Source organism: Mirounga angustirostris, unplaced genomic scaffold, assembly GCF_029215605.1.
Source record: "Mirounga angustirostris isolate CCGP_5_RB_7025 unplaced genomic scaffold, mMirAng1.0.hap1 SCAF_6, whole genome shotgun sequence".
Classification (NCBI taxonomy): domain Eukaryota; kingdom Metazoa; phylum Chordata; class Mammalia; order Carnivora; family Phocidae; genus Mirounga; species Mirounga angustirostris.
In genome coordinates, this window is record NW_026991714.1 from 62,074,976 (window position 1) to 62,102,765 (window position 27,790).

General features: G+C 37.3%; 1 protein-coding gene across 12 annotated transcripts in view; it reads right to left on the bottom strand.

The window, feature by feature from the left end:
• CEP170 (centrosomal protein 170) overlaps positions 1–27,790 on the bottom strand; it is a 128,818-nt gene that overhangs the window by 8,366 nt on the left and 92,662 nt on the right. For 7 of the 12 annotated variants that reach the window (XR_010412361.1, XM_054508085.2, XM_064594407.1 and 4 more), the window contains 6 exons: positions 26,246–26,369; positions 20,732–22,564; positions 13,177–13,411; positions 8,181–8,358; positions 6,006–6,176; positions 2,415–2,503 (listed from right to left, as the gene is read on the bottom strand). Coding sequence is in view for 11 of the 12 variants with exons in the window: in XM_054508085.2 (XP_054364060.1) it covers positions 2,415–2,503; positions 6,006–6,176; positions 8,181–8,358; positions 13,177–13,411; positions 20,732–22,564; positions 26,246–26,369 (2,630 nt within the window). In the remaining variant the exon portion in view is untranslated. The remainder of the gene's footprint in view (positions 1–2,414; positions 2,504–6,005; positions 6,177–8,180; positions 8,359–13,176; positions 13,412–20,731; positions 22,565–26,245; positions 26,370–27,790) is intronic. The other 5 variants (XM_064594409.1, XM_064594406.1, XM_054508086.2 and 2 more) reach the window with 3 other exon arrangements.

Genomic DNA, 27,790 nt, shown 5'->3' on the forward strand with positions numbered 1-27,790 from the left:
CCTTATCTTGATAGCTCTTAAAAATGTACCAGTTTAGGGCGTCTGGGTGGCTCAGATGGTTAAGCGTCTGCCTTCAGCTCAGGTCATGATCCCAGGGTCCTGGGATCGAGTCCCACATCAGGCTCCCGGCTCAGCGGGGAGCCTGCTTCTCCCTCTGACCCTCTCCCCTCTCATGCTGTTTCTCTCTCGCTCGCTCTCTAAAAAATAAATAAAATCTTTAAAAAAAAAAAAAAATGTACCAGTTTATCTCTTCACTTTATTGCCTTCTATGTCTTATCTTTTTTCTATGTCTTATCTTATTTTTTACTTTTTAGATTTTTTTGACAACAATAATACAGAACGTGGTTAAAAATATAAATCTTTCAGAAAAAGCATACATATTATATAGAATAACTACTATATGCATATGTGTACGTATATACATATAATTCTTGCCTCTAGGTTCATTTCTTAAAGGTTTATACAAATGACCTCATAATATATTTACTCTTATACACCTTGATCTCTTCACATAAGGATATCTTTACCTTTTCAAGAGTATCAGTGAAGTGTATCAACAGCCCCTCCAAATACAGCTGAAATCTGAAGCATATTACCTTAACAGTTAAAAAGTGATTGCATGTTTGTCTTTTCTTAAGGAGTACCTTATACATATAATTAATTTAAACAGTTATTTTAATGACTACCATTATGTTGACATCCACTGTTTTTTCAATTTACCCTTATCAATTTTCACACATCCCTATGAGTTTTAAGTAAACTTAACTTCCTACAAAATAATTTAATATTCACTCATTAACCAATAGTTACATAGTATATTCTAGGTACTTTATCATTAAAGACCACTGCTCTCATGGAATTTATATTTTAGCTCATGTATTTGAGTATATCCACCTGGATGAAGTTAGCAGTTTCTGCTATCTCCATGTGATTTGTCTTCATTTCATTATTTTGCTTTAATTATCTGATTTTATTATTCACAACTTCTATTCCAACCAAGCCCAATCACCCCTCTTTCCTTTTTATTATTAAAATCACTAGTTACACAGGATAAAAAGCATAATAACAATGCAATTTCATTGGATCCTTTCTAAATTAATGTGTACATTTTAAGGTTCACATTTGGTTTTAAGGAAATTAAATGAGTTGCATGCTATTTATGAATTCTATAATTTCTGACTAGGCTTATACGTGAGCCCACTGTTTTTATCTTCATCATATGCAGTGATTAAGCAATTGGCACTCTAATATCATCTTAGGTGAGGTCTACCTATGTGTTCCCCAGCAACTATGTCACTTCCGAGTCTGCTGATCCCATCATCTTCTCCCACGGTCACCAAGCTCCCCTTTGCCATGACAACCCATCCTCCTAGGAGCTGCCAATATAGCAGGCAGCCAGACAGATCAAGTCCACCCAGTGAAATCTGTAGGGTCTAATCACATGCTTACTTACTAATGCCAAGAGTCAGGCATGCCTCAAGTTTGGCTCAAGTACGCAATATAGTTGAAGGTGATGAAATTGTTATTTTGAATTTAATTCCACTAACATTATATTCTAAAACTAGAACATACTGGAAGGATTATTAACCAAAGGAATAAATAAATGAAATAAACACTGATTAAAAGCACCTTATATAGGAATGAAGTCTCCAAATTTAATCAGATGGAACGATTTTTGACTGTGTATTATTTGTCCAGCACAGTTCTGAGGCCCTCATGACTGAGCGCACAAGGTAGGCAAGTATGCAGGTATTCCGAGTCGTACAGGATCATGCACACTGTCCTCTTTACTGATGAAGAAGAGGAAACTAGCCTCAAGTTTCAGGCCTTATAAAAGAAGCCCCAAAGGGGGCGCCTGGGTGGCTCAGATGGTTAAGTGTCTGCCTTCGGCTCAGGTCATGATCTCAGGGTCCTGGGATCGAGTCCCGCATCGGGTTCCCTGCTCAGTGCAGAGCCTGCTTCTCCCTCTCCCTCTGCCACTCCCTCTGCTTGTGCTCTTCTGTCTATCTCTCTGTCAAATAAATAAATAAAATCTTCAAAAAGAAAAAAAAAAAGAAAAAAGAAAAAAGAAGCCCCAAAGGTCTGTTAATTTAAAATACTTACTGTTACTTTGTGGAGGAGTAAACTGTATCTGGTTATTAATAAAATTAAGTAATTGTAGCTGTTAACTCTCCACATTATAAAGGGCTGACAATATTGAGTCTTTTGTTTCCCTTTTTGCCCCCTTCACGTGGCCTAGCTTCTGGCAATTACTTAAACCTAAAAAAGAGACGGAATGTGACGGTGGCAGCAGTAAGTTCGGTGCCACTGCCTTCACTCGTTCCTACCGGCTGTGGGTGGTCGCAGGTCAGCACGAAGTGGAACAGGTGTCTACTAACCATGTAAGCCTGTAGGTTTGAGTAACAGAACAGTACCTGATCTTTCCGGCTGTTTTATCTATAGACTGTCTTATCTTCTTGGAAAACTGAAAGACGGACGATAGCAGCAGATTATCTCCCATGACCTGAAACATTCAAAAAAACTAAATTAAAATATTATCACTGTATTGTATAACCACCAAGAACACTACTCACAGCTCACTATGTTTAGGGGCATTTAGTATTTATGCTAATTTTAATAAAAAAATCAACGAGGAATGTCATTAGAGTTATGTATAACTAAACTGAGAAAGAGAAATATCAATAAAGGGGTTCCTTTTTTTTAAAGTAACGTGTCCAGTTTCCATACTATTTTGGTCATATCACTTTTAAAAAACAACCCATATTATCCTATGTTCAATTACTATCATGATCCCATCTCTCATGCCTCCAATTCAAATGATCAAAACAAGGAAAATACGAATAATTTTGAACACTAAGGTTTTTATCTAATCTTTCACCAAATAATATGAACATAGAGATCAAGAAGATTACAATCCTTACTTTTTGGGGCAGAGTCTAGTGGGAGAGATACTTTTTAAAAATTTACTCAAAAAATGAATTTTTATGATGGACGTTCGTACCACCCTAGTTGAAATTTATGGGCAAAACTAGGGTTGGCAAACTTCTGTAAAGGGCCAGACAGTGAAGATTTTAGGCTATCTGGTGTCACAACTACTAAACTCATTCTTGTGAAAGCAGCTATGGATAACATGCAAACAAGTGGGCTTGGCTGTGCTGAGATAAAGCTTTATTTACAAAACAAGTGGCAGGCTGGATTTGGTCTGCAGAAGCTAGAAAAGGGACTGAACCTGGGGCTAGATGTGGGCTCCCAAATCACCTCCTTGTATTTCAGAACTGTATCTAGACTCTGCAAGACCATCCAGAAAATAAGATACGGCCTTGGAGGTTAAGAAGCTTTCAAGACCAGTGCAGGAGTTAAAAGTATATAGGAAAAAGAACATAAATAAGTGCTAAATTTAGTGATTCAGTGCCACACAAATTCTAATGAAAGGGTGTTCAGTGAACGGTGGCATAAGTAAGGAAGGCACCATGGAAAACGAGAACCTAAGAATGACAAGGGTTTGAAGTTAGTGTGGGATAGAAAGTTACTTAGGATGTGATCAGCAACATACAGGCAATGAAAGGCTAAATAAACATAATGGTATTTTGTGGGCCTTGAGGAAACAAGCCAAAGCAAGAGGGGAAGACATCAATTACTTTGGCCAGGACAGAGTGTGTTTTAAAACCATCCAGGATATTGCAGTGGCAACTATGGAACTGGCTACATGCTCTCCCTTTGGACATCTTTTTCTATTCAGTACTACTGCAAATTATACACATTCTTAGACATACTAACTTTTAGCTCCTGTTCCTTAAGTCCAGGAATTCACAGGATGCCAACCTATGATCACACCCTTCCTGTCCTCTGCTACTTTCTATATTCCCCTTCTACCCATGCCCGAAGGCTTTACCTGTAACCACTGCTGCATGGCATTCCTCAATTAGCTCTTCCCACGGTGCTACTTGAAATAACCATTCTTTGGTGAATAAACTCCTCTATATCCCTGAATTTTTCCCACACTCATTTCATCTAATTTCCATTATCATAAACCTTTTCAATAAGCCTCTCTATACCTGACTTGTCATGGCCACATTTATTTTTACGAGAGTTTAACAATTTTTATCTGCACTGGATCACAGGTACACAATTAATCATAATTCTTAATTCGTGATATAAATCACTAGTCCAATTTGGACCACATTTTCTTTCTCTTTAATGATAAATTATAAATTATAAACTTATGATAAATCTAACAGCCAAAACAAAAGCTAGAATAGCAGCAATAACCATGGAACAGAATAGATGGCCAAAAATACGCATTCCCGGGCGCCTGGGTGGCTCAGTTGGTTAAGCGACTGCCTTCGGCTCAGGTCATGATCCTGGAGTCCCGGGATCGAGTCCCACATCGGGCTCCCTGCTCGGCGGGGAGTCTGCTTCTCCCTCTGACCCTCCCCACTCTCATGCTCTCTCTATCTCATTCTCTCTCTCAAATAAATGAATAAAATCTTTAAAAAAAAAAAAATACGCATTCCCTATCCCACAGAAAGAGGATACTTGCCTTTGACCTCCACTATGTGACTTGGTTTCACCAGTGGGATATTAGCAGACATGACATGAAGATGAAATGTGCCTGCATGGTGGGGCTTGCTCTCTTGTGCTTCTGATATAGCCATGACAAGAAGCAGCCTTGGCAGCCAACTTGTCCAAGCAATATGAGAGACACATGGGCAGACCTGGACTCGACCTACAACTTTTAATTGTCCAGCTGGGCTGGACCAGTTAACTCACAGGTGTGTAATAAATACAAGCCTACCACTCTATGCCACTGAGATTTTTGTGGTTTGTTATGCAGAAATAGCTGACTGATGTAATCTACCACTAGTCATATGGTTTCCTCCATCCTATCTCCCTGCCACCCTCCACCCAGGTTAAACAGTATTCTGAATCCCATTCATCATTCCCTTGCCTTCCTTTTCATATCATTTTATTACATCTATTTCTGTCCTAAGTATATATTTTCATTTTTAAAAATGTATGACAAAGAATCACATTATATATACTCTTTCGAGAATTACTTTTTTCATTTAATGTTATATGGCTAAAATTCATCCATATTGTGGCATATTGCTGTAGTTCATTTGTTTTGATTACTCTGTAATTATTCAATTTGTAAACATACCAGTTTATATGTTCACTTTTCTGCTGATAAAAACTGTTAGATTGTTTCCAAGTTTTTGTTATTGTCCACAGTGGTGCTGTAATATTCTTTTGCATGACTACTTCTGTCAAATAGGAATGGGTGTCTCTTGAGTATGTACTAGCAGTAAAACCATGAGGTATGATCATGGGATATGTTTATGTTCAACTTTAAGAAATAATGTCAACCGTTTTTCCAAAGTGACTGCAGCAAATTTGACCTCCACTGCCACACATGAGAGTCTATGTATCTACGTTCTCAAACACTTAATATTTTAAAAGACTTTTAATTTGTTCTCATTTGAACAAGAATCACACTGTAGTCTTGAAATGTATTTCTCTGAATACTCAGGAAGTTGAACACCTCTGTATTTTGAAGATCGTAGGTAATTTCTCTTCAGTGAAATGCTGTTCATGTCTTTTGGAGATTTTTCTATTGCCTTTTTAAGTTGATTGGTAGGACTTCTTTATGTATTCTGTATACTAATCCTTTGTTGACTGTATGTTTCACAAAAGTCCTTTAATACACTCTAATTTATCAATCTTTTAAAGTCAAAGCTTTTTGTGTCTTTTAAGAAATCACCCGACTATAATGTGAAAGACCTGTATTTTTTACTAAGTTTTAAAGTTCTGCTTTTGCGCCCTTTAGAAACTTAATTCATTTGCAATTAATTATTTGTGATATGATGTGATGTCAGGATGAAATTTCATTCTACTCATAAGGACAAGTGCTTTTTTCCCCCAGCCCCATTTATCCAACAGTTACTCCTTTTCCCACAACAGGACATGCCTCCTCTGACATTTGTTAAAGTTTATGGTTTACTTACTTCATCCCTGCTCCAGGTTCTCCGCCTTGTAATTGTTAAATGATCAGGGGGCTCTGTTGGCTGAGGTCTTGGATCACCAGACCGACAGTTGTTTCCTTCTGGTGTTTTAGAATGAACTAATGGAGGGATCTTTCGGAAGTTGAGGCTTTCATCAAAAACACGATCAACCAACTAATAGGACAAAAGCAGATCCTTATGAGAATAATTTGGAAAAGTACCGATACTGGTATTATAATTTTCTTTTTTAGACAGAAGTTATTCCATTGTCAGGTAGTAACAGAAGCATGATATCTTCAATAAACCAATTACTCTTTCTTTTTATAAGTACTTTAAAGGTACCTGTTTAATAAAATAGATGTTCATCTACATAGATTTTATTTTTTAAAATCCAAAATACAGAACTATGCTAAATTCAATTCTTCAATGGATAAGATTTTCCCCAAATGAAAAACAGATGGTAAGAAGAAAAAGCTGAGCTATGTAGATGGACAAGTTTATTTTACTCACATTGCCTTGCCAATGTAAAATAATGTTTCTTTTCCTTTTAGTTTCCTATCGTTTTTTTTCCTTTTTTTCCTCCCCAAATCCAGGTGCCAAATTTCTTCACAGATACGTAAATTGTAAATTCCAATTAAGTTTACAAAAGGAAAAAAAATTTAAATCCACAAAATAAGTATTTTGGTCTCAGGTAAGCTTTGAACAATGCTACGGAAATTACATATTCTAGTAAAAATGACATACTGCCATCTACAGTGCAAATTATACAAATACAATACAAAGTAACTCAGGTTTACTGAAGAAGGAATAAACTTTAGTACAATATTCAGAGATAAAACAAAAAGGAAAAAATGAAAGTCCATTCAATGAAATGTCTGAATAATTTTACTGGGTCTGAGTGAATGTATAATCATGTTAGGTAAAATTTAGTTAGATAGCTGAGAAAATAATATCTTATCATTTTAAATGTACCAGAAGAATTGTGTATGTCTTGCCACCGAGAAGATCCTTTTGTTTTTCACCAATGAGGATGATTTTATATACATTTACAATTGATCAATGTGGTAACAAAACTCTACACAGATTCATGAAAGCTCATTTACCAAATCAGACAACACATGAAGGTGAAAAAAAAATGACCATTAAAGAACTAGATTATAAAAGGAATGTAACAAAAAGCAAAGGAAGAAAATATTAACATAGTTTATCAGAATCAAATTTGTCAAAAAGGCTAGCCATTTTGGGCTACTATTGAGGATGTTATTTCATAAAATTAAGGAAGCTCATTAGAGGCTGGCATTCTTTTTTTCTGTAAAAGGCTAGATAATAAATATTTTAGGCTTTGCAGCCATATACTGTCTAACTACTCATTTCTGATACTGTAGCACAAAACAGCCAGATGATAATTAAACACAAGAATGTGGCTTTGTCCTAACAAAACTTTTAATTCATTCTCTCAAATACCAATCTTTTGCTTGCACCAGATCAAGAGAGCCAACATGGCAGAGTACCATTCATTTTATATTATCCATCAAAGGCACCTTCTGGAGCAAGGTTATGCAAATACTGGCCCCGGGAGCTGGAGAGCAGGAGGCCCTGGTTTGGGAAGGGCCGTAGTCCACATATGCTACCTTCCATTCCAGAATTTACAAGAATGTTTCAAAACTGAATATACATGTATTTTTGTCTGTGTATATAAATACATATATTTCAACTTTCTAAGTATCCTTGAGTATATATGTGTATTTTTCAACAGAATTACTTAAAGTATTGAAAACTGTATAATCTTCTCTGCATTTGCTAGTAGAGATATCTACTGGCTAACTGGGCATAAAGATACCTTTTTAATTGAAGTATTTTCATAGCCAAACTTTATAGAAACATTATATCATTTATCAAGTTTTAGTTTGCTTTTTGGATGCCATTTATATTCACACTTTAAAGTGAAACCATACACCAATAATTGGCTGACAAAGTGCTTGTTTTAAATAATTTTACAGCTTCATGTTAATAGTAGACCAAATGTTAGCCTTTGCTGGTTTTGTTACAAAAACAAAAAAAATTTTTTTAAACGAAAGTTGGAAAATGGCAGAGCTTCATGCAAACAGGAAGGGTGGATGTAACTAAAATAAACTAAGCAAAAAGCTAAAAGCAAAAGAAATAAAGAAAAGAAAGAACCTTATGCATTTCTCCATGAAGATCTCCTACCTCTTCTCTAGTGTCTATGGCAGAGCCAGGGGTGGTGGCGGCAGTGCTTACTGTGGTACTCGGGGCAGTGCCTGAGGAAGTCACTGAATCTATCTCTCCTGCTACATCGTTGATTTCCAGAGCAATGAGAGCAAGATCTTGGCTGATCCTGGTAATAATTGTAGAAAAGAGGTTTAATTCCTTTTAAATAACAGCTCCAGAAACAATGATTTGTTACAGAATCAGTTATGTGAGTTGTGTATGCAATTAAAGATTTGTACCAAAAACTTAAGATTTTTTGGAAATCCTTTTAACTATTTGGATACTAAAAGTCTTAAACTTTAATTCTAAAAGTTAATAAAACTAAATTTCACATAAACTGTCACTTTGAAAAATATGTTAAACACCTAGAGGTAGTGATATGTCTTTTAAAATTCACCCGTTAGTGTTAATGATCAGCTTTAATAGAAGGCAAGGGTAAACAGAACCCAAGGAGTCGCTGACCCTGGATAAGAAAGAAATTACAACTTCATTTTCACTAACCTTCAAATGAAGCTTAGCATTTCTTTCAATTATAAATACAAGTAACAAACAATAGTGGTATTTTTTGTGGTATCTCCACCAACAGAAATCACATTATAGTTGCTATAGGTATCTCAAAACAATCAGTCATTACTAGTACTTCAAAATTAAACCCACGGCAGTCATGAAACCCACAGCAATAATGTTCCAGTCAGTATGTTAACAAAGAACCATATATTACTCTGTCACTTTAAAAATATTTTGATTTTTACTACAAACAAATGCAGTCATATTGAAACACAACTACGTATTTTATGTTGACGCATTTAGGAGCACTATCCTGAGAGGAGCTCCATAAGCTTCCCCAGATGGCCGAAAAGGTCAGTAACTCCAACTCAGGCCGTCACACTACGCACAGCACGTCACAGTAACATTGGGTCATCTGAGAGTCACAAAGTTCTTGTGAGGTAGGACTTCTCTAACTGAATGTGAATCAGGACACATTCTCAGAGAAAGTGAGGGGCTTGATCATGACAACACAACTTACAAATAGCTAAGGCAGGGCCAAGATCCCAGGTGCAGAGCTCATTTCCAAAGAGCCATTTATTTGTGCTATCAGCCACATGGACTGAAGAACTAAATAAATATTATCAGTGATAAGCAAAAGAAAAAATTGAATTTTTTTCCTTTACTGTTATTTTGTTTTTAAGAGGGAGAAACTTAATAATCTACCACTGATATTCCTGCTTTTCTCAAAAAAGATCTCAATGAGATATGAAGGTTTTCCAAGTTATGCATCTACTGAACTCAATTTGGCTACTTCCACAGGGAAGATTTTGGAATGGCAGAACATTCTTTTTTTTTTTTTTTTTTTAAAGATTTTATTTATTTATTTGACAGAGAGAGACATAGTGAGAGCAGGAACACAAGCAGGGGGAGTGGGAGAGGGAGAAGCAGGCTTCCCGCGAAGCAGGGAGCCCGATGTGGGACTTGATCCCAGGACCCTGGGACCATGACCTGAGCCGAAGGCAGACGCTTAACAACTGAGCCACCCAGGCGCCCGGAATGGCAGAACATTCTTAAAACAACACGTGAAAGCTTCTGCAACTTTAAAATCGAAAGCAGGTACAAAGTAACATTTTTTTAACTTGAGCAAAATGTAAGCTTGAAAGACTTTCAAGGAATGCAGTCGTTGCATAACAATTTAACTACAGATTTAAAAAGAAGCTAAGTGGAAGCTTATGGCCTAATAGACACAATCTGTGGTCAATTCCTTTATTTACCAATAAAAAAGGTAGGAAGAACACCAATAAATATGTTCTGATCTCTTATAAGCTTAGAATTAATATAAGGAGCACATTATATATGATTATGTAACATATATAATAATAGAATCAAAAACACCACATGGTAATGAGCACCCCTAGAAAGAAGCTTTATACTCATCAACTCACTTCATTCTCACAGCCACCATGTAGGAGAGGTATTCATCATCTTGTTTTACATCTTGTTTTACAGATGAGGAAAATAAGGCTTAGGAGAGGTTATATGAGCGTTTCTTGGTTAAAGTCACCAATAAGTGGCGTTAACTAGATCTTTTTATTATGTCATGCTACATCTCACATTATCATTCCACATGTAATTTTTAAAAACTTGTTAACTGTTGATATAATTCTTCTGGAAAGAGTTTAAAGTGTTCTCTTACATACTATACTCAACTCTTGCATTTCTGAAATAAATGAACCAGGATGAAAAACAGAATAACCAAACTTTTTTAAAAGAGACAAAAAATAGATAAGCATGAGTTTATCCAAAAATCCACTTTTGGTTTCAAGTTTTTTTATGCAGACACTTGTACAATGAAGCTTCTGATATTTGTAGACCGCGTGTGAGCTAATTAGAAAAAAACAAGTTAAATAAACAGACAATAGCAATCTCAACAGGTTATGCAGTAAAAACTATACTAACATGAATAACTAATGTATATACGATGTAAACTGTTCAGTAGTAAGCACCCCAAAGCCTTCTTTTAATATGCAAGTTTATCTTGTACATGCCAGTTGTTTCTTTATGTGACAATTTCTATCTTAAAGTTGACTCAATAATACAGACCATTAAATTGGTTTAAATCCAAACTGCTTAAAAGTCTCAGCACCTATTAAAAACCAGCATTAGGAATTCTTTTTTTTTTTTTTTAAGATTTTTTTTTTTTATTTTTTTTAATTCATGAGAGACAGAGTGAGAGAGAAAGGCAGAGGGAGAAGCAGGCTCCCTGCAGAGCAGGGAGCCCGATGCGGGACTCGATCCCAGGACCCTGAGATAATGACCTGAGCCGAAGGCAGATGCCCAACCATCTGAGCCACCCAGGCGCCCAGCATTAGGAATTCTAAAGAGCAAAATTATGAAGAAAACCAAAGTAATGAGTATCTTCAAGTAGAAATGACAGATTTATATAATTCAATAAAGAGTATGGACCTCTTCATATAGCTCTTAAATCTAAGCTTACTAATTCCATAATGATGCTTCTAGGTTACGCTCACTGGAATATTTCCTAATCTTGTATCTGTATACTTTTTTTTTTCTTTTAACTCCAAGCTTATAATCCTTGTTCTTATTCTCAGTCTCCACCTCCATCAAATCTGCTAGAGGAGGAAATTCTAAAATGATACGAACATTTTATTTGGAGCTTTGCAATCCATCTGTTTTCCTTGCTTTCAGATATATGGCTGAAAAATACACCTTAAAAAATTAAAATCCCAGGGGCGCCTGGGTGGCTCAGTCGTTAAGCGTCTGCCTTCAGCCCAGGTCATGATCCCAGGGTCCTGGGATCGAGCCCCGCATTGGGCTCCCTGCTCCGCGGGAAGCCTGCTTCTCCCTCTCCCGCTCCCCCCGCTTGTGTTCCCTCTCTCTGTCAAATAAATAAAATCTTTAAAAAAAAAAAAAAAATTAAAATCCCAAAGGCAAGTTGTATAAACATAGAGCTACTAACAAACTAGAGGGAAAAGGCATAAAGCCATTAGAAGTTAAATGGCCTGGCTGTTTAGCAGTCCTGCTACAGATAACGAGATACAGAGACAGTGGTGATAGAATGCATGTGGTAACAAGATGGAAGCAAGTGAAAAGGTCACCTCGAGTTCCTGGGCACTGTCCCCTCTGCAGTATCTCTTTTCTGCGTGGGGGCAGGGAAGTGGGTCCAGGTGTTCTGGTCTGGGGCCCAGGGCTTCAAGGGGGTGGGCCCTCCAAGGGGAAGCAGACACACCCTCTATCTCCCCCAGATACCTCCTGAGCAGGTGTGGTGAGATCTCTCCTCCACAGGAAGGGGAAAGGATGGGAGGAGAACAAGGCCTGCTGTTGCCAGCTGTGCCCACAAGAATAACAAATGGGTTGAAATTCACCACAGCCATCCTGTGGGCTCATAATAATTCATGATCCTGAAGGACAGACAGGCCTGTCCCCTAACTGGCTTGCAATGCCTCAATAATTAGTCTCACAGAAAGCTATTTGTATGGCAAAATAAAATGTTTAAGCAGCACAATGAGATTAAAAGGGCATGTTGTCAAAGAATTATAAGCAATTATAAGTAAATGGTCATTAAAGACCAAAAAACATAAACATTACATTAAAGAAATGAGCCAGGAAAGAACATAATTCAAAGAAGTCAACAAAGGGAAAAAAAAAAGATAAATACCATTAAATTATGGTAAGAGTTTTTTTTTTTTTTTTTTTAAAGCACCTATGGGCTATTATATATTATGTTCTTTAATAATGTTGCCAAATGCAAAACTTGAAGATCAGGGTCTTAAACTGAAGGCAGAAATAACTATAGCATGTAAACAGTGAAAATGTTTAGGTAACTTATGGTATAAAACACCGCAGTAAAATTTAATATCTTACAAACTTAAACATATTTTAGCTACAGGAGCACAGCCATGACAAGGTACTAATTAAAAATCACATCTGTAGCATGAATTTTTATTATACAACCTAAAGGTTACACTAATTTATTTTATACTCAAAATAATTAATAAAGGGTTAAATTAAATTGTGCCTAATGAACTCATAAAAGTGTGAGTAAAAATCCACCTCCTCTAATTCTCCCCAGAGAACATGAGCAATGTATTACCTCTTTGGAAGATAAAAGGAAAGTAATCAAAAATTCAGCTGCACAATTCTTAATTATGTAAGAATTAAGGTAGCTGACACTACCTTTCAAAAATGGTATCTAGAAACAACTGCAACCAAAATAAATTAGTTCTACAATATGTTAGTAGCATTGGCATTAAAAACATGAACTGAGAGAAATTGGATGGCGAGCAATACTTTGGAGGAAAACTAAGTTCACAGCTACCTGCAGATTTCATTTCTTGGACTATTTGTACAAATCACACAAAAGCTAAAATTTGTTATCAAGTTGAAACACTGACAAAAAATTTCAACTCTTAAAGATGATCCATTAAAAACCAACCTGGCTATCTCTTCTCGATGAGCAGTCCAATCTCGGATGTAGTCTTCCTGTTCTTTGATCCGGTGCTTGAACGAAGAACTAGTAGGCATTGCTGACCCAGAGCTCTGCAACCGAGTAGTTTTCAGGGCTGGAGAAGTACGTAGACGAGTATGTTTAGGGGAATTACGGTTTGATCCAAATTCATCTTCTGAGGTGGAAGCATAATCAGTAGGAAAGCGCCTCCATCTTGAATTTACTAAATTAGTTTAATTATTAAAAAAAGAATTATTATGTTACCTTTTAAAGGAGAAAAAAATCATGATTTCAAAAACACCATGAGACACACACAGCACAATTTTCAATAACTGACATACACATACCTCACAAAAATCATAAGTCTACTACTTCTTAAAGATAGAAACAATACATTTTGGTGAATTAAAAACAATGAGTAATCAAAAACAACTGAAAGACCATGTTTTCCGTAGTATGGTGAATAAAACATTCAGATGACAAATTCACTAATGATAAACAACTAAGCAAGCTCTATTCATAAATGTTTAACTTGGGTACTTTTTAGTTGCAAATATTTCTCATTTGAGTGAAGATATGGATTTTTTTAAATGACAGTAACAGCAACAACAACAAAAATAAAAATAAGGGAAAAGATTTCCTCATGCCACATAGACTTTCAACATGGAGATGGTAAAAACCTCTTTTCCCAACATACAAATGTGCATAATTCCTGCTGTGGAAATTATGCTTTTATGGCAGAAAAAAAAAACATTACCTCTGTCATTCAACATCCTGTTATGCTATGATTGGAAAAAATCTTTTTACATGGTAAAAACACAACAAAGCATCTTCAGTACAACTCTCTGCCACTTTGACACTGAAAGCATATGGTGAACACAGACAATGACGTAAGACCTACAAGGAGCAAAGCTCTATAGAGCTATTCTCACAACCACTGACGTTGAAGGCACAGGAGGTACTGTCAATAGTCACATTAAAGAAAGTGGCAATCACTTTCTTATTTAAGGTTAGTAAAGACACTTAAGAGATGGCGTTGCTGACACATCTGAAAAATCAGAAGACAAATTAATTTCACTACTACTGTTAACGGGAGAACCAAACATACAAATAATTTGTGAGGCACAGGACAGAGGTCAAAAACAGGGCAATAATGGCTGATTACTTCACAAGGGCAGGAGCCATGCCTGTTTAATCTACTCCAGCACACCTAGCACTTGGCAGAGTGTCTGGCTAGCAAATGTTTAATAACTACTTCTGAATAAATGAATGAATTCCTAGATACTGACCATTTGCTTTTCTCAGATTAGGAAAAACCTACTGAAAAGCATGAGATGTTTTTGGTGGCTAAAGTGACAAAAACTTTGTCTAGAGTTGAGCTAGAAGTTCCAACTGCTATTAATATTAGAAGAGTTTTCTTTTTCTTTCCCTCTTTCCCTCTCTCTCTCCCCTTCTTTTAAAACAGGAACTGACCCTAGGCTGCATAGGTTGGTAGAGTCTAAAATTCTTTCATCCTACTTCACTGGAATTTTATGCTTCTCCTATCTTTTCCTCCCCAAATCACATTTTTGCCTCTGGGACTCTGGTAAGGCTCAGGTGGCTGTCAGATAAACTGATGATCACTGCCACCAGAATTGTTTTAAGAAGCAGAGAAATCTATAATTGGGAACACGCCCTATATCAGAGCCTACCCATTTGTCCTGATTCACACTCTCATTTGAAGCTCGTGGAGCTTGGAACAAGATTTATGGGTGTAAGAAGACAGAAGAAACTTCATGGCTTTCTGGAAAAGTGTATGCAAACACATATACAGAACTGCAGGTAATTACTCATAGTGTCTTTTGAAGGCAGTAGTCAATATATTTTCTGGTTTTACCATTATAAGATAATTCATTAATATAAAAATACTTTTACCACAGTGGAAAATTACTATTTTAGACATCTAAAAAACCCTACAAGTTGAACTGACCCTAATACTTGAAAACAATTTCAGAAAAAGTTTAGGAATAAAAGCAGAAAGGCTTTAGGAAAAAAAATTAGAAATATTGCAATGTTCATACTTCTTAATGAAGGCATTTCATTAAACATTAAATGTTTATTCATTTTGCTACCTTAGAATATTATTCATAGAAAACAAGTTCACAAATAAGAAAGATGATTCATTAGATTAAATTTCCTGATTTTTTGATTTGGAAACTATGGAAACCATACTTACAACAACTGAAAAGTTGTTTGGGGTGAAAACAAAACCAATAGTAAAGAGTTGTAATAAACTGCAGGAGATGTGAAAACAGGTATGACGGAGCTAAGGTCGTTCACTTGGGCGTAACTCAGAAAGCATGGCATCGATGGCTGCTTTATTTCATGGGGGCACAACACATGAAAGCAGGAGGAGAAACTGAGAAGCCAGTGCTAGGTGTTAGGTGACAATATGTAAGCAGAGTCACATTAGAATCAACTTTTAATAGTTTGAATCTCAAGATCATAAAATAATTATATTTTGGAGGGAAAAAAAGAGAAAAACTCCTTTTTCAAATGACGTTCATAAAGTTCCCATTTATTTTTACAGGTCTATCTAGAGGCCAGTAAGATTGGTGAAGCTTAATAATATCTTTAGAAAGAAAAGCAACCATAAGAATAAAGCATAACTTAAAAACTGAAAGGTAACATTTTTAGGTTTGTTCTCTTAAAATTGAGGGCAAAATGAGAGATAAAGTAAGTAGGGTATAGCTGAGAGATGAAATTCTCAAGGGTTGTCCTTACCAATGGCACCCCAATCACCCACAGGGTGTGCTAGGAAGCAGAGCTTCCATTCCGTCTGGACGCCACCTGGCCTGTAGAACAGCCAAGATGAGAGTGGACACCAGCAGAATGATCACTACCCGTGGGAGAGAGAGCAGGGCCTGTGATTTCCCAAACACCTTCTTTCAGCACCTTTTGCTTTCTTAATCTTTGCTTCTGAACTATAGCAGCAAAGTTTATCTGAAGAAAAAATATCCCTACAATCTGCTAGTTACTGCAGAGAAAACTTCAAGTCAGAATGTTTTCAACTTTCCCTATTGCCTACTTATTTCATAGAGTTTTAGAGTATTAAGACCTTAGACATTAGCGTAAGTTCTTCAATTTATGGAGAAAAAAAGAGGCCTGGAAAGGTCTTGCCTTACTTAAATCAAAGTTTAAGCCAGGTCTACCGACTCCCAGAGTTCAAAGCTCTTTCGCTGTTATTCCGAGGACTTCATGATTGCATGTTAGAAAATCCTTATTTAAAAAATTTATTTTTACAATTCCAGTTAGGCTAACTCTTCTTTGAAAAGACATCCTCAATTTCTCATGGAATGATGGTTTTTGTGATTTCTAACCATGAAGAGAAATTTTACTTCTTCCTCTTGAATTTTATTCTGTTCAGATAAAACCCTGCATAGAATTAAATTTAATTTTATAGCATTAGGCTTATTTGATATATTATTGGTACTATTAAGACATTTCAGATAAATCATTAAATTGAAAATTTATGTCAAAGGTATTTGAAATCCCAATCCCTAGGGAGGTTTTCTTGGTTGGTGAGGTGCTAGACAGCACATATGGTAAAATCAAAGTTCTAAGATCAGCTTAATTAATTTTATAGCTAACCTGAAAATTATTTTAGTTACATTAATTATAAAACTTATTTTGTTATAAAATTATGCAACACTCCTTCTTATGGGAGTAATAAACTACTCTATTCACTATGAAGACATACTGTCAAGAATTGAAAAAGGAAGAGTTACTAGGATTATTTATTTGTGAATGCTCTGATTTCTTTTACTGCTAACCAAAACTTTGTTGGCCTTAAAACACATCCACATCTATAGATGCAACAAACACATTTTAGGAAACAAACACTACATTTCACACTTTATATCAGAATATTTTGGTGGGAAACAAAACCACAAACGTATTTTACATGTGTATCTATAAGCAGGTAGCAGTAAGATCATTTGGGGAAAAAGATCCCTGACGATATTCCGTATTGATCTTTGACCTGGAGGAAGAAATAACTGAAGCCATGCATGCCCAATACCTAATTCCTACCATCTATAAAATTTGACATTTAGAATAAAAAGGAGAAAGCAAACAGCCTAAACAAATTCTGAGGATGTTAACATGTTTTTTTTTTCTTAAATGTGCACCTAAAATATAATGAAAACCAATTGCTTTATTTTGATAATTCAGAACACTTAGTTTTAAGTGTATCTTATCAAAGTAAATCTGGATATTTTAACATAACTTGATATTGAAGGATCACTGAAGGAAGGCGGGGAGGGGGGAGTGGGGACTAAACTTTCCTAAAAGCAAATTAGATCAGAATGAAAGAAGCATAAAAGAACTTTTACTCTTAATGCTTCTAAGTCAGAGATTCCATTCTTCTATTTTTATCATACACATTTCTTTGAAAAACTTTTTTTAGACATGGCCTAAATTATGAAATTTGAAACATTACAGAATTATTTTCACATATGCCAATCTGGACGTATCACAGGCTCTAGGTTCAGAGATCTCTAAGTCCTTTAAAGTTTACCGTTTGTACAGCAACCCTAACCAGTATGGTTTTATATTCTTTTAAATTATATATATATTTTTAAGATTTTATTTATTTATTTTGAGAGAGAGGGAGCACAAGTGGGGAAAGGCGCAGAGGTAGAAGGAGAAACAGACTACCCGCTGAGAAGGAAGTCTGACACGGGGCTCCATCCTGGAAGCCTGGGATCATGACCTGAGCTGAAAGCAGATGCTCAACTAAGCCACCCAGGCGCCCTTTAAATCATAATTCAGAAGCTAAAGCTAAGAACTTTTATTTTCTTTTTCCATTCAAGGTATTATAATTATCTTAAGTAGAAATATCACAGCATCAAAGACACCCCAATTAGCAACTAGATCAAAAAAGTGTCTGTTTTTCTTATTGTTTTTTTATTACCTACCCATATAACTATTTTAGTACATTACCACTGACTATGAGATCCTAGCCATTATCCTTCTAGATGGGATAGAATACTATACACGGGTATCTTGAGAGAATCTGAACATACGGGTCCATGAATTTAGTAAAACATCAGAATTACATAGATTATAGTGGACAATATACCAAATATATTATATGTTGGCCTTGTTTATACTCCTGAGAGAATCCAATAAATTCCAGCCAACCTCTGGAAGCCTACAAGCAAGTAAATACAGACTGTTTCCGAGAGCCAGACCGGATGTGGCAGAAGCAGCAAGAGGCTGGGAATGAAAAGGCCTTGGGGCTTCTCATCCTGTCCCTGCCATGGCTACGTGACCAGGGCGGGTCACTGCATCTCTCGGCCCGAGTTACATAAACAGAATGACCCTCCCAGCTTTTCAGTTCTATGGTTCTAATTATTTATTTATTTATTTAAATTTTTTTATTATGTTAATCCCCATAATCATTAGTTTTAGATGTAGTGTTCCATGATTCATTGTTTGTGCATAATACCCAGTGCTTCATGCAGAATGTGCCCTCCTCAATACCCATCACCAGGCTAACCCATCCTCCCACCCCCCTCCCCTCTAGAACCCTCAGTTTGTTTTTCAGAGTCCATCGTCTCTCAAATAATGCAATATATGTTAAGAAAAAAAGAAAAAAGAAGAATATGGTTCTAATTATTTAATATGCCGCTGTTAAGTATGAAGAAGGCCCACATCATGTACCTCAATTTACCCTAGGGAATTTCAATAAGCAATTCAAGGTACTTTTTGGATATAGAAAACTGCACGTTTATCAAGTTCTGTATTCAAAGCAGAAAACACAATTTATCTTTAAAGATATAATGTAGCATTATAGCGGTTTCTTGGACTTGCTTAAGTAGTCCTATTTGGCTTGCATCTCACAGAAGCCCTTCGTGTTCAACACTGAGGAATAAGACCAGCTCAGCTCACTCATGTGTTCTGGGCCAGACAACCGGTACAGAAGGAACAGTCCCATGCTACTTAGTGATATACGGCTTGCATTACAGCTTACGGTGAGACAGGAGAAAACTGTAACATTTCTATGTGCTGAAGTGGAGATGAGGTGATGGAACAAGCGACGTGGCAGAAGAAACCCTATCACGGTACACACCAGAGAATGTAGCACAAAGGAAATGTGAACTGAAGAGGTAGAGCCGTAAGAAGGACAGAAAACCAACACTGGGTAAACATCAAACAAGAGAGAGCAGTGAGTTCTAAAACGCTTGCGGTAACTGCATGAACCGGCACCGAAAGCTTCGATTGCAGAAGCGGGGAGGGTGGGGGCACGAGGGAAAATGCCAGCTCTTCTTCTGGAGTCAGGATTCTAGGTCACCCATCTCCCGCCTACATGCACTCCCACCATGGATCTGCCCGTCATGACCACAGCCCCTGACCTGGAGAGAGGGAGATGTGAGTGCGGCAGAGGTGGGGGGACTGGCAGTGAGGACGAGAGAAGGGGAATACAGAGTGAAAACAGAACACGAGGAGCACCGTTAGGCTTGAGGCCCGTGGCTACACTGTGGGAGACATCGAACTCAGAACACCAGATTGCATACCACCCGTCCCTCACTCTTCCCTCAAGCCTTCGCACACGCTCGGATGCTTGTGCTGGTAAGAGAGGCTAAGTCTCTGAGCAGCTGGTTTCCCCCCACTGGCCTCCGCAGCCCCACCCAGGTGTGAGGCTGATTATGAAGTAAGGGTCGATGCTCACAGGTACACACAGGAATGTGGGTGAGGACTCTGGTCACACATGTACTCTCCCCGGCTACAGCTCTGAGTATGAAGTACACCAGCACAGAGTATTCCAGGAGCCATTAGATTCTGGCGGGGAGGAAGTAACCTTTGGAAGTACACTCAATGACAGCTAATGACTACAGTTAAGGGACAGAAGAGTGCTTTATGAGACAGTACTCATAACCAGTTAAATTTCTGTAGCCCGGTTAGACCCATATGTGCTTAGGGATTATCTCACGAATCCACTTCTTCCGCTGAAATATATTAAGAATTAGTTTTCACCTGCCCCAACTATAAACAGATTGAACTTTAAAAAGCATATGAGACATTTCTACATAAATGGGAAAGCAAGGGTAAAACAGCAATTATTTCACTTAGCTCTCAAGGAATAATAAAGGGTATCCTGCTCTTCAGATTAAGGGCCTTGAATTATGTGAGGATATTTAAAATTCAAACACATGCTTTCAGCAGTACAATGTTAATTCCTATTATTTAATCCAGATATTATTCATCTAATTTGACACATGAATCCAGACACTAACATTCCGAAATAGGTTCTAATTTCGAAATCACTACTTTGCCCCAGAGCATTCACTGGAAGTGTGTGTAACTTCTGAATTTTCCATTTACTAATGAGCTAACTAAAATAATTTTTATAGGAGAAAATACCCTCTTATATATAGCATAACCTTTATGCTGAATATTTTTAGAAGTCACACTAGACATCTAATTTTTTTTAAAAAGGAGTCCCAAAACATGAAAGAAATATTATGCTAATATTGTAAAAAGTCTGGACCCAATTTACCTGAAGGAGAGCCATGTGCTGAGCTCATACTTTTGACCTTGGAGTCTGACAGTCGAGAGATACTGTTAGCTCTAATTCTAGGAGAAAATTTATCTGAAGGTACTAATCTGGCTCCACTTCGAATGATAGCTTCTGCAGTCCGCGAAGAGGCACTACTTCTAGAGATTGTTGCCTCAGAGTCACTGCGAGCTGACAAGGAGCCAAGCCTTGTTCGACGAGGCTGAGCCAGTAAATCAATCCTAGAGATGTTACGCCTTCCTGTGGGCGGCTTTGACGTGGAACTGGTTGTGGACACTTCAGAAGCAACGGATGCTTTGTCAGCGTCAGCCAGTTCGCTGTCGGACACTTCACCAAGTCGTGCTCTGCGCAAGAGGGAAGTCCTAGTAGGCCGTGGCCTGGGAAGAGTCGTTGATTTACTGGAAGATCCAGGTGCTACGGGAGAAGTCTTAGATTTAGTTACTTTACTTCCTTCCAGTTTGGAATGTGCATGCTCATCAGTTGAGGTAAGTGGAGTCCTGGCATGAGATTTACAAGAGTAAGTTTCCTGATCTGATGACATAATGTCAGAGATGGCAGAATGAGGTACACTGGAGGTCTGGTCATCGTCTGTTAAATCCACTGAAGGTTGTCTTATTCTTCCACTGGACTGTATGAATTTGCGACCATCCGCTCTTGAGCCTACATCTGAGGAACGACTTTTTGTCTTCTTCTCAATTTTCTCCCTAGCACCTGAAGATGATGATTTTGTAACATCTTTAGAAGGAGAACTTGTGGAACACCTATCTTTATAGAGACTCGTGAAACTCTTTCGCTTTTGGGTTGACTTTCTTTCAGTCTCTCCCGTGACCAGACTGATTGTACTCGCTGTGTCCACATCAGATTCTGGGGAGATAGAGTTGTCTCTATTATAACTGGGAGTATCTGGGCCTTCATCAGTTTTATTATCTTCACGCAGCTTGGCTTCTAGAAAAGCCATTACTGCTTCTGTGTCCTTTAGAATAAGGGTGGTGTCCATACTAGAATCAGTATCCACAGAGTCACTTCTTTCTCGTATTCTGCTGGCAGCTGTCAAAGCCAGAGAAGGCGGTGTAGACGAAGTCTGCTTATTTATATGGGGAATAAGTTCTATGGGTATGTTGGGGCTAGGTTTTTCTATGGTGAAGCTTCCTTGCCGAACCAAGGACTTGGAGGATTCCTTCTTATCGCCGCCCTTTGAAGTCTGACCTTTGAGAACGTCCTCAGCTTTTCTTCGCTTGCCCTCGTTTTGTGTCACCCTTTCTCCTTTGCTCGTAGAGTGGCCTGGAATTTTTTCTTGAGGCTGTGACTCTTGTTTGAAAGATTCCTCCCGGCACCTATCTATCTGACCTGAAACATTCTTGGAAGCTAACAACTTGGTAGGTGTCCACTGTGCCTGCTCCTTTTGTTCTTGTTTCTGAATTTTAGCTAATGTCTGCTTTACCAAAGAAGCTTCCTTATCAGTTTCACTTTTGTCCTTTCCAGAAGAGCTGCCCAAGTGAAGCAGGGTCTTATTATCTCCACCAGGTTTTGCGGCCTCGCCGTTCACTGCCCTGCTCATCTTATTCAAGGCTCTGTCGGCATCTTGTTTATCCTTCTGGTATGCCTGTGCAGGTGCTTCTTTCTCCTGAAGTTCTGTGTCTTGTTTTTCTCCGATCTCTGACCTCTGTATTATACCCTTGGCTCTGGAGCTCTCAAGAGACTTTTCTTCATTTGGAAGCTGGGGAAGGGTGCGTCGCCTTCTCTCTCCCTGACTAGCCAAGGAAGTTGCTGACCCAGTACTTCTCACTGAAATGCCAGACTCACTGATATCTGCATCTATAAAATAAAACCACAAAGAAGACCTGTATGAGAGCAAAAAAGTACAAATAAAAAGAATATCGTATTATATTAGATTTCACAATGTAAGTTAAGGAATGGCTTAGTATATAAGAAAACTTTGAATAAACATACCAGTATTGTGACATAATAGTTTCAAAAGCAAGTAGAATGCCACAATGTACAAATAGGTACATTATTAATAGGGGCAGTCAAGAAAGGCAGTTTTAGGAGATGAAAATTGGGGTCATCTGTTCTTAACCCTCCATCTGTTGCTTTTTCTTTCAATGTATTTTATGGCAGGAAAGGTCACCGCGTTCATTCTTGCTTCTCTAAGGTCCATGAAATTTTGCTCAAGAAAATGTTTTGTAGAACTGCACAGAGAATGCCTAATAAACACTTTCAATTACATAGTAGAAAAGACTATTTCTAGGGGCGCCTAGGTTGCTCAGTGGGTTAAGCGTCTGACTTTTGATCTCAGCTCAGGTCTTGATCTCAGGGTCATGAGTTCAAGCTCCATGTTGAACTTAAAAAAAAAAAAAAGAAGAATACATCTAGTTTTTAATGAGCATTGTTACCTATCTGAAAGAATGACAAGTTTGGATTTCCTAAATAAAACAAAAAATGCAAAACTTTAGAAGGCTTTCCAAAAAAAATTTAACACTGATTACAAGAATTTAAAAAAAATTTTTAAAGATTTTATTTATTTGTTAGAGAGAGAGAGAGACAAAAAGAGAGCATCAGCAGGGAGAGGGGCAGAGGGACAAGCAGACTCCCCGCTGAGCGCAGAGTCCAGGGTGGGGCTCCATCCCAGGACCCTGAGATCATGACCTGAATCAAAATCAAGAGTCAGACGTTTAACCGACTGAGCCACCCAGGTACTCCAAGAAATTTAAAAAATTTTAAGTGTGAAACAAGAGAACAGGACTTATCATACTTTTACAAACCAAGGGATTTTTAAATTATGGTCTTTCGGTATACTAACGCCTCATATAGAAACACATGATCACTTTCTCTTTTCACAATTAAGTAGAAGACAATGAGAAAATACATACTTTGATGTTTCTATGTGAGAGAATTTGAGAATACCTGAGTATTTTCCTGACTGCTATACATGGAATGCATTTCTGAGAAAAGGGACACATCCATTTAGGGAAACAGAAGTTAACATATAAAGCATTCTCATCTTTGGTGATAAGTGGAGCAAGATACCAAGACATAGTTTCTGTGGGTCTTTTCTCCCTTTATAATTCTGAAAGTTGAACATTTAAATTTCACAGCAATACAGGGCGCCTGGGTGGCTCAGTCGTTAAGCGTCTGCCTTCGGCTCAGGTCATGATCCCAGGGTCCTGGGATCGAGTCCCACATCGGGCTCCCTGCTTGGCAGGAAGCCTGCTTCTCCCTCTCCCACTCCCCCTGCTTGTGTTCCTGCTCTCGCTATCTCGCTCTCTGTCAAATAAATAAATAAAATCTTTAAAAAATAAATAAATAAATTTCACAGCAATATAAAGTTTATGATGCAGGAAAAGAGCTACTAAACTTCCTGATTCAACTTTAGCGATTGGTCTTGACATTATTGTATTGTATCTCATCTCTGTAGTGCTATCAGAAGCACCTAAAATGTACTCGCTATTTTATCTTTTTGTATTTTTCTAGCATTTCTCACACTGTCCTGCTCCTAACATGCATGCAATGAATGCATGTTTAACAAGAATATTTTAGGATTTAAGTTGATTCATAATTTAGAAGATGACGAAACATGTTGAAACGAGGTAACGAAGGGTCGTGGTTTGTTATATTTTGTAACAAGGTAGAATTTTGCTTTCTACAGCTAAACTGACTAATATCATAATGGATTCTTGGTAAGTTTACCTAGCCTCTTTGACCCCTCTATTTGGGTTCTTTGTTTTCCAACTGGTAACCAGTTTATGTTAAATCAATCTGCCAATCACTCGGTCTTTTCCAAAGATTTTTGGTAATACTATCGATTACTTCTAATTTCTATAGTAAATCAGTGATATAGCTTTTCTAGTATGTTGCTATGTACCTTGGTCAAATGCTTGCTGAGTAATGTTTACAAAATTCCTAAACCATATTTTTGGGGTGCCATAAGCCAGAGACAAAATAAATTTCCATTTCCATTTTCAACAATAACAAAATTTAGAATACAGATAAAAATCCACATGCAAATTCTCCTTGAGGGTTTTATTTCAAATTAAGAATGTAATTAATTGAACATAACCAAAATCATTAGAGACATAAAATTTCATTTTTGTTTTTTTAAAGAAACTTTTTTAGTTCACAGAAATATTAGAAGGCAATAAAAATCACATTACACAGACTTGCAAAAGGTATTAAGTAAATTAAGTGTGTAATAGTTCTTTTTTATTGAATTGTATTGAATGCTTTTTACTTAAATGCACAAAGTAGCATTAAAATATTTGTTATATTAATGATATTAATGAATGTTATAATTTGGAACTATTGTTAGTCTTACTTTAAAATTTTCATTTTTATATATATGTCATATACATAAATTTGTATGTATGTTATGTGTTTCCCCTACAAATTATCTCCTATCTTCAGTTAGGTTATATATATATATATTTTTTTTATAAAGATTTTATTTATTTTTTAGAGAGCGAGCGAGAGAGAAACAGCATGAGAGGGGAGAGGGTCAGAGGGAGAAGCCGGCTCCCCGCTGAGCGGGGAGCCCGATGTGGAACTCGATCCCAGGACCCTGGGATCATGACCTGAGCCGAAGGCAGACGCTTAACCATCTGAGCCACCCAGGCGCCCCAGTTAGGTTATATTTTAATGGTATCTGCATTATTAGTGCAAATAAAATCATATATATCTAGTATAAGCATGAGAATATGTGATTATGTTTATTTAGGTTTAATTTACTTCACTATATAGATTTAGTTTGTTTTTAAAAAAAACTGTGGAAAGAGCCAAGATGCCCTTCAACAGATGAATGGATAAAGAAGATGTGGTCCATATATACAATGGAATATTACTCAGCCATCAGAAAGAATGAATACCCAACTTTTACATCAACATGGATGGGACTGGAGATTATGCTAAGTGAAATAAGTCAAGCAGAGGAAGTCAATTATCATATGGTTTCACTTATTTGTGGAACATAAGGAATAGCATGGAGGACATTAGGAGAAGGAAGGGAAAAATGAAGGGGGTGGAAATCGGAGGGAGAGATGAACCATGAGAGACTATGGACTCTGAGAAACAAACAGGGTTTTGGGGGGGGGGGGGAATGGTTAGCCCAGTGATGGGTATTAAGGAGGGCACATACTGCATGGAGCACTGGGTGTTATATGGAAACAATGGATCGTGGATCACCACATCAAAAACTAATGATGGGGGCGCCTGGGTGGCTCAGTCGTTAAGCGTCTGCCTTCGGCTCGGGTCATGATCCCGGGGTCCTGGGATCGAGTCCCGCATCGGGCTCCCCGCCCTGCGGGAGGCCTGCTTCTCCCTCTCCCACTCCCGCTGCTTGTGTTCCTGCTCTCGCTATCTCTGTCTCTGTCAAATAAATAAAAAAAATCTTTAAAAAAAAAAAACAACTAATGATGTATTGTATGGTGACTAACATAACATAATAAAATTAAAAAAAAAAAAAACTTATGTACGATTCACAAAAAAGAAAGAGAGAGAAAATACCATTCTCTAAAGGAACAGGTACAGACAATTCCATTATCCTTTCTTCTTGATCATGTCTTGTATGATTTGCAGCCAAACTAGCCCACTGTGAAACCCAGCGTTTGTTTCCAGATGATGTGCCTTCCTAAAGCAGAAAAAGAAGGGAGTGAAATCAGTCTACTTAGTCAGAGAGTTCTATGTAGTCACGTTATCCTGTCATCCGAAGCCACATTTAAACCTCACATTGCCATATTATCATTAATTAAATTTCCTCATATATAGAATGAAGATTCTCTAGGTACCCCTTTTAACTACATCTTATTATTACTGTAAACGCAGTATAATTTTCTCTACTTATTAAATACTAATGATGGCACTAAAATAAACACTTAGAGCTTAAATTAACTGTGGCTGAACAAACGTGGGTCTATTACCGCAGCCTTACAGCTAACCAGTGGAGCTGGCTCTACTTCATTCTCTGGAACAGGAGTCTAAAGCTTCTCTAGCCCTCTAGGTGCTTCTAGGAATCAGACTGGTTCCAGAGTCCCAAGGAGTATTAAATCTGCCACATCATGTCTTTAGGGATTTCAAAAACTAACCCACAGCCAAAGACTTTATAACACTTTACTGTTTCCAGAAGAAGCCAGAGATCACTCAACCTTTAAAAACTTTTCTATAAATAGTCTGAATCTAGACCTGTGCATGTCTAGATCTGGCCTTAATTAAGGCGAGTGCTCTTTGCATCGTTAGAGTCAAGTGTGAAATGGGATTTAATTCATGATATGGTTCCACAGACTTATGGACATATACTGGTAATTTTTAACACCAGGGCAATTTGGCATTTAATATGGAAGATCTAGGGAATATAGAAAAAAATTATGTTCCCTCATGAAAAATTTAAGTCAAGGCTTAATTTTGAGACTGGAATGAAAACTAAAGATTGGAAGGCTATTTAACCAAAATTGTATTATGAAAACAATACCTTAAGTATCAGATTTATTGTACTAAGGATGATAGGCTAAAAACTGATGAAGTATTTCATACAGACTACATATATGATTTCAAGAATAGGTTAAAATAGTAAGTATACATAGTGACATACATACAATGAAGCCTAAGGATTCCTCCAAAGCCTGCTAAATTCTTGAATTCCCTTTCAAGATTCTGTGCTAACTGCCCACAGTTCTCAGCATGAAGGAAGCACCAGAGCCACTCAGACCCTCACTGATAGTAGAACTCTTCTGTGAAGAGTTTCTCATGGCTTGTTTAGGTGATTCCCATATTGGGGCTATATATAAAGTCCACTTGGCATGGGTTGATGGGATAAAGAAGGAAAGAAGGAGCCTTACAAAGTTCATGTTCATCAGAATTGTTGCTAGAGCAATTAGAATACCAAAACACTGCCTCAGATAAGTATCACTTGCTTTCAATAAGGGCATTAAGCATCTTATAAAACAGAAACTAGAATTAAAATTCTCTAAGATTAAGGAAGAAAAAAGAACACTAAAAAACATACTTGCTTTCAGGAAAAAGCAGACCATTAAGGGACAATTTTAACATAAATTA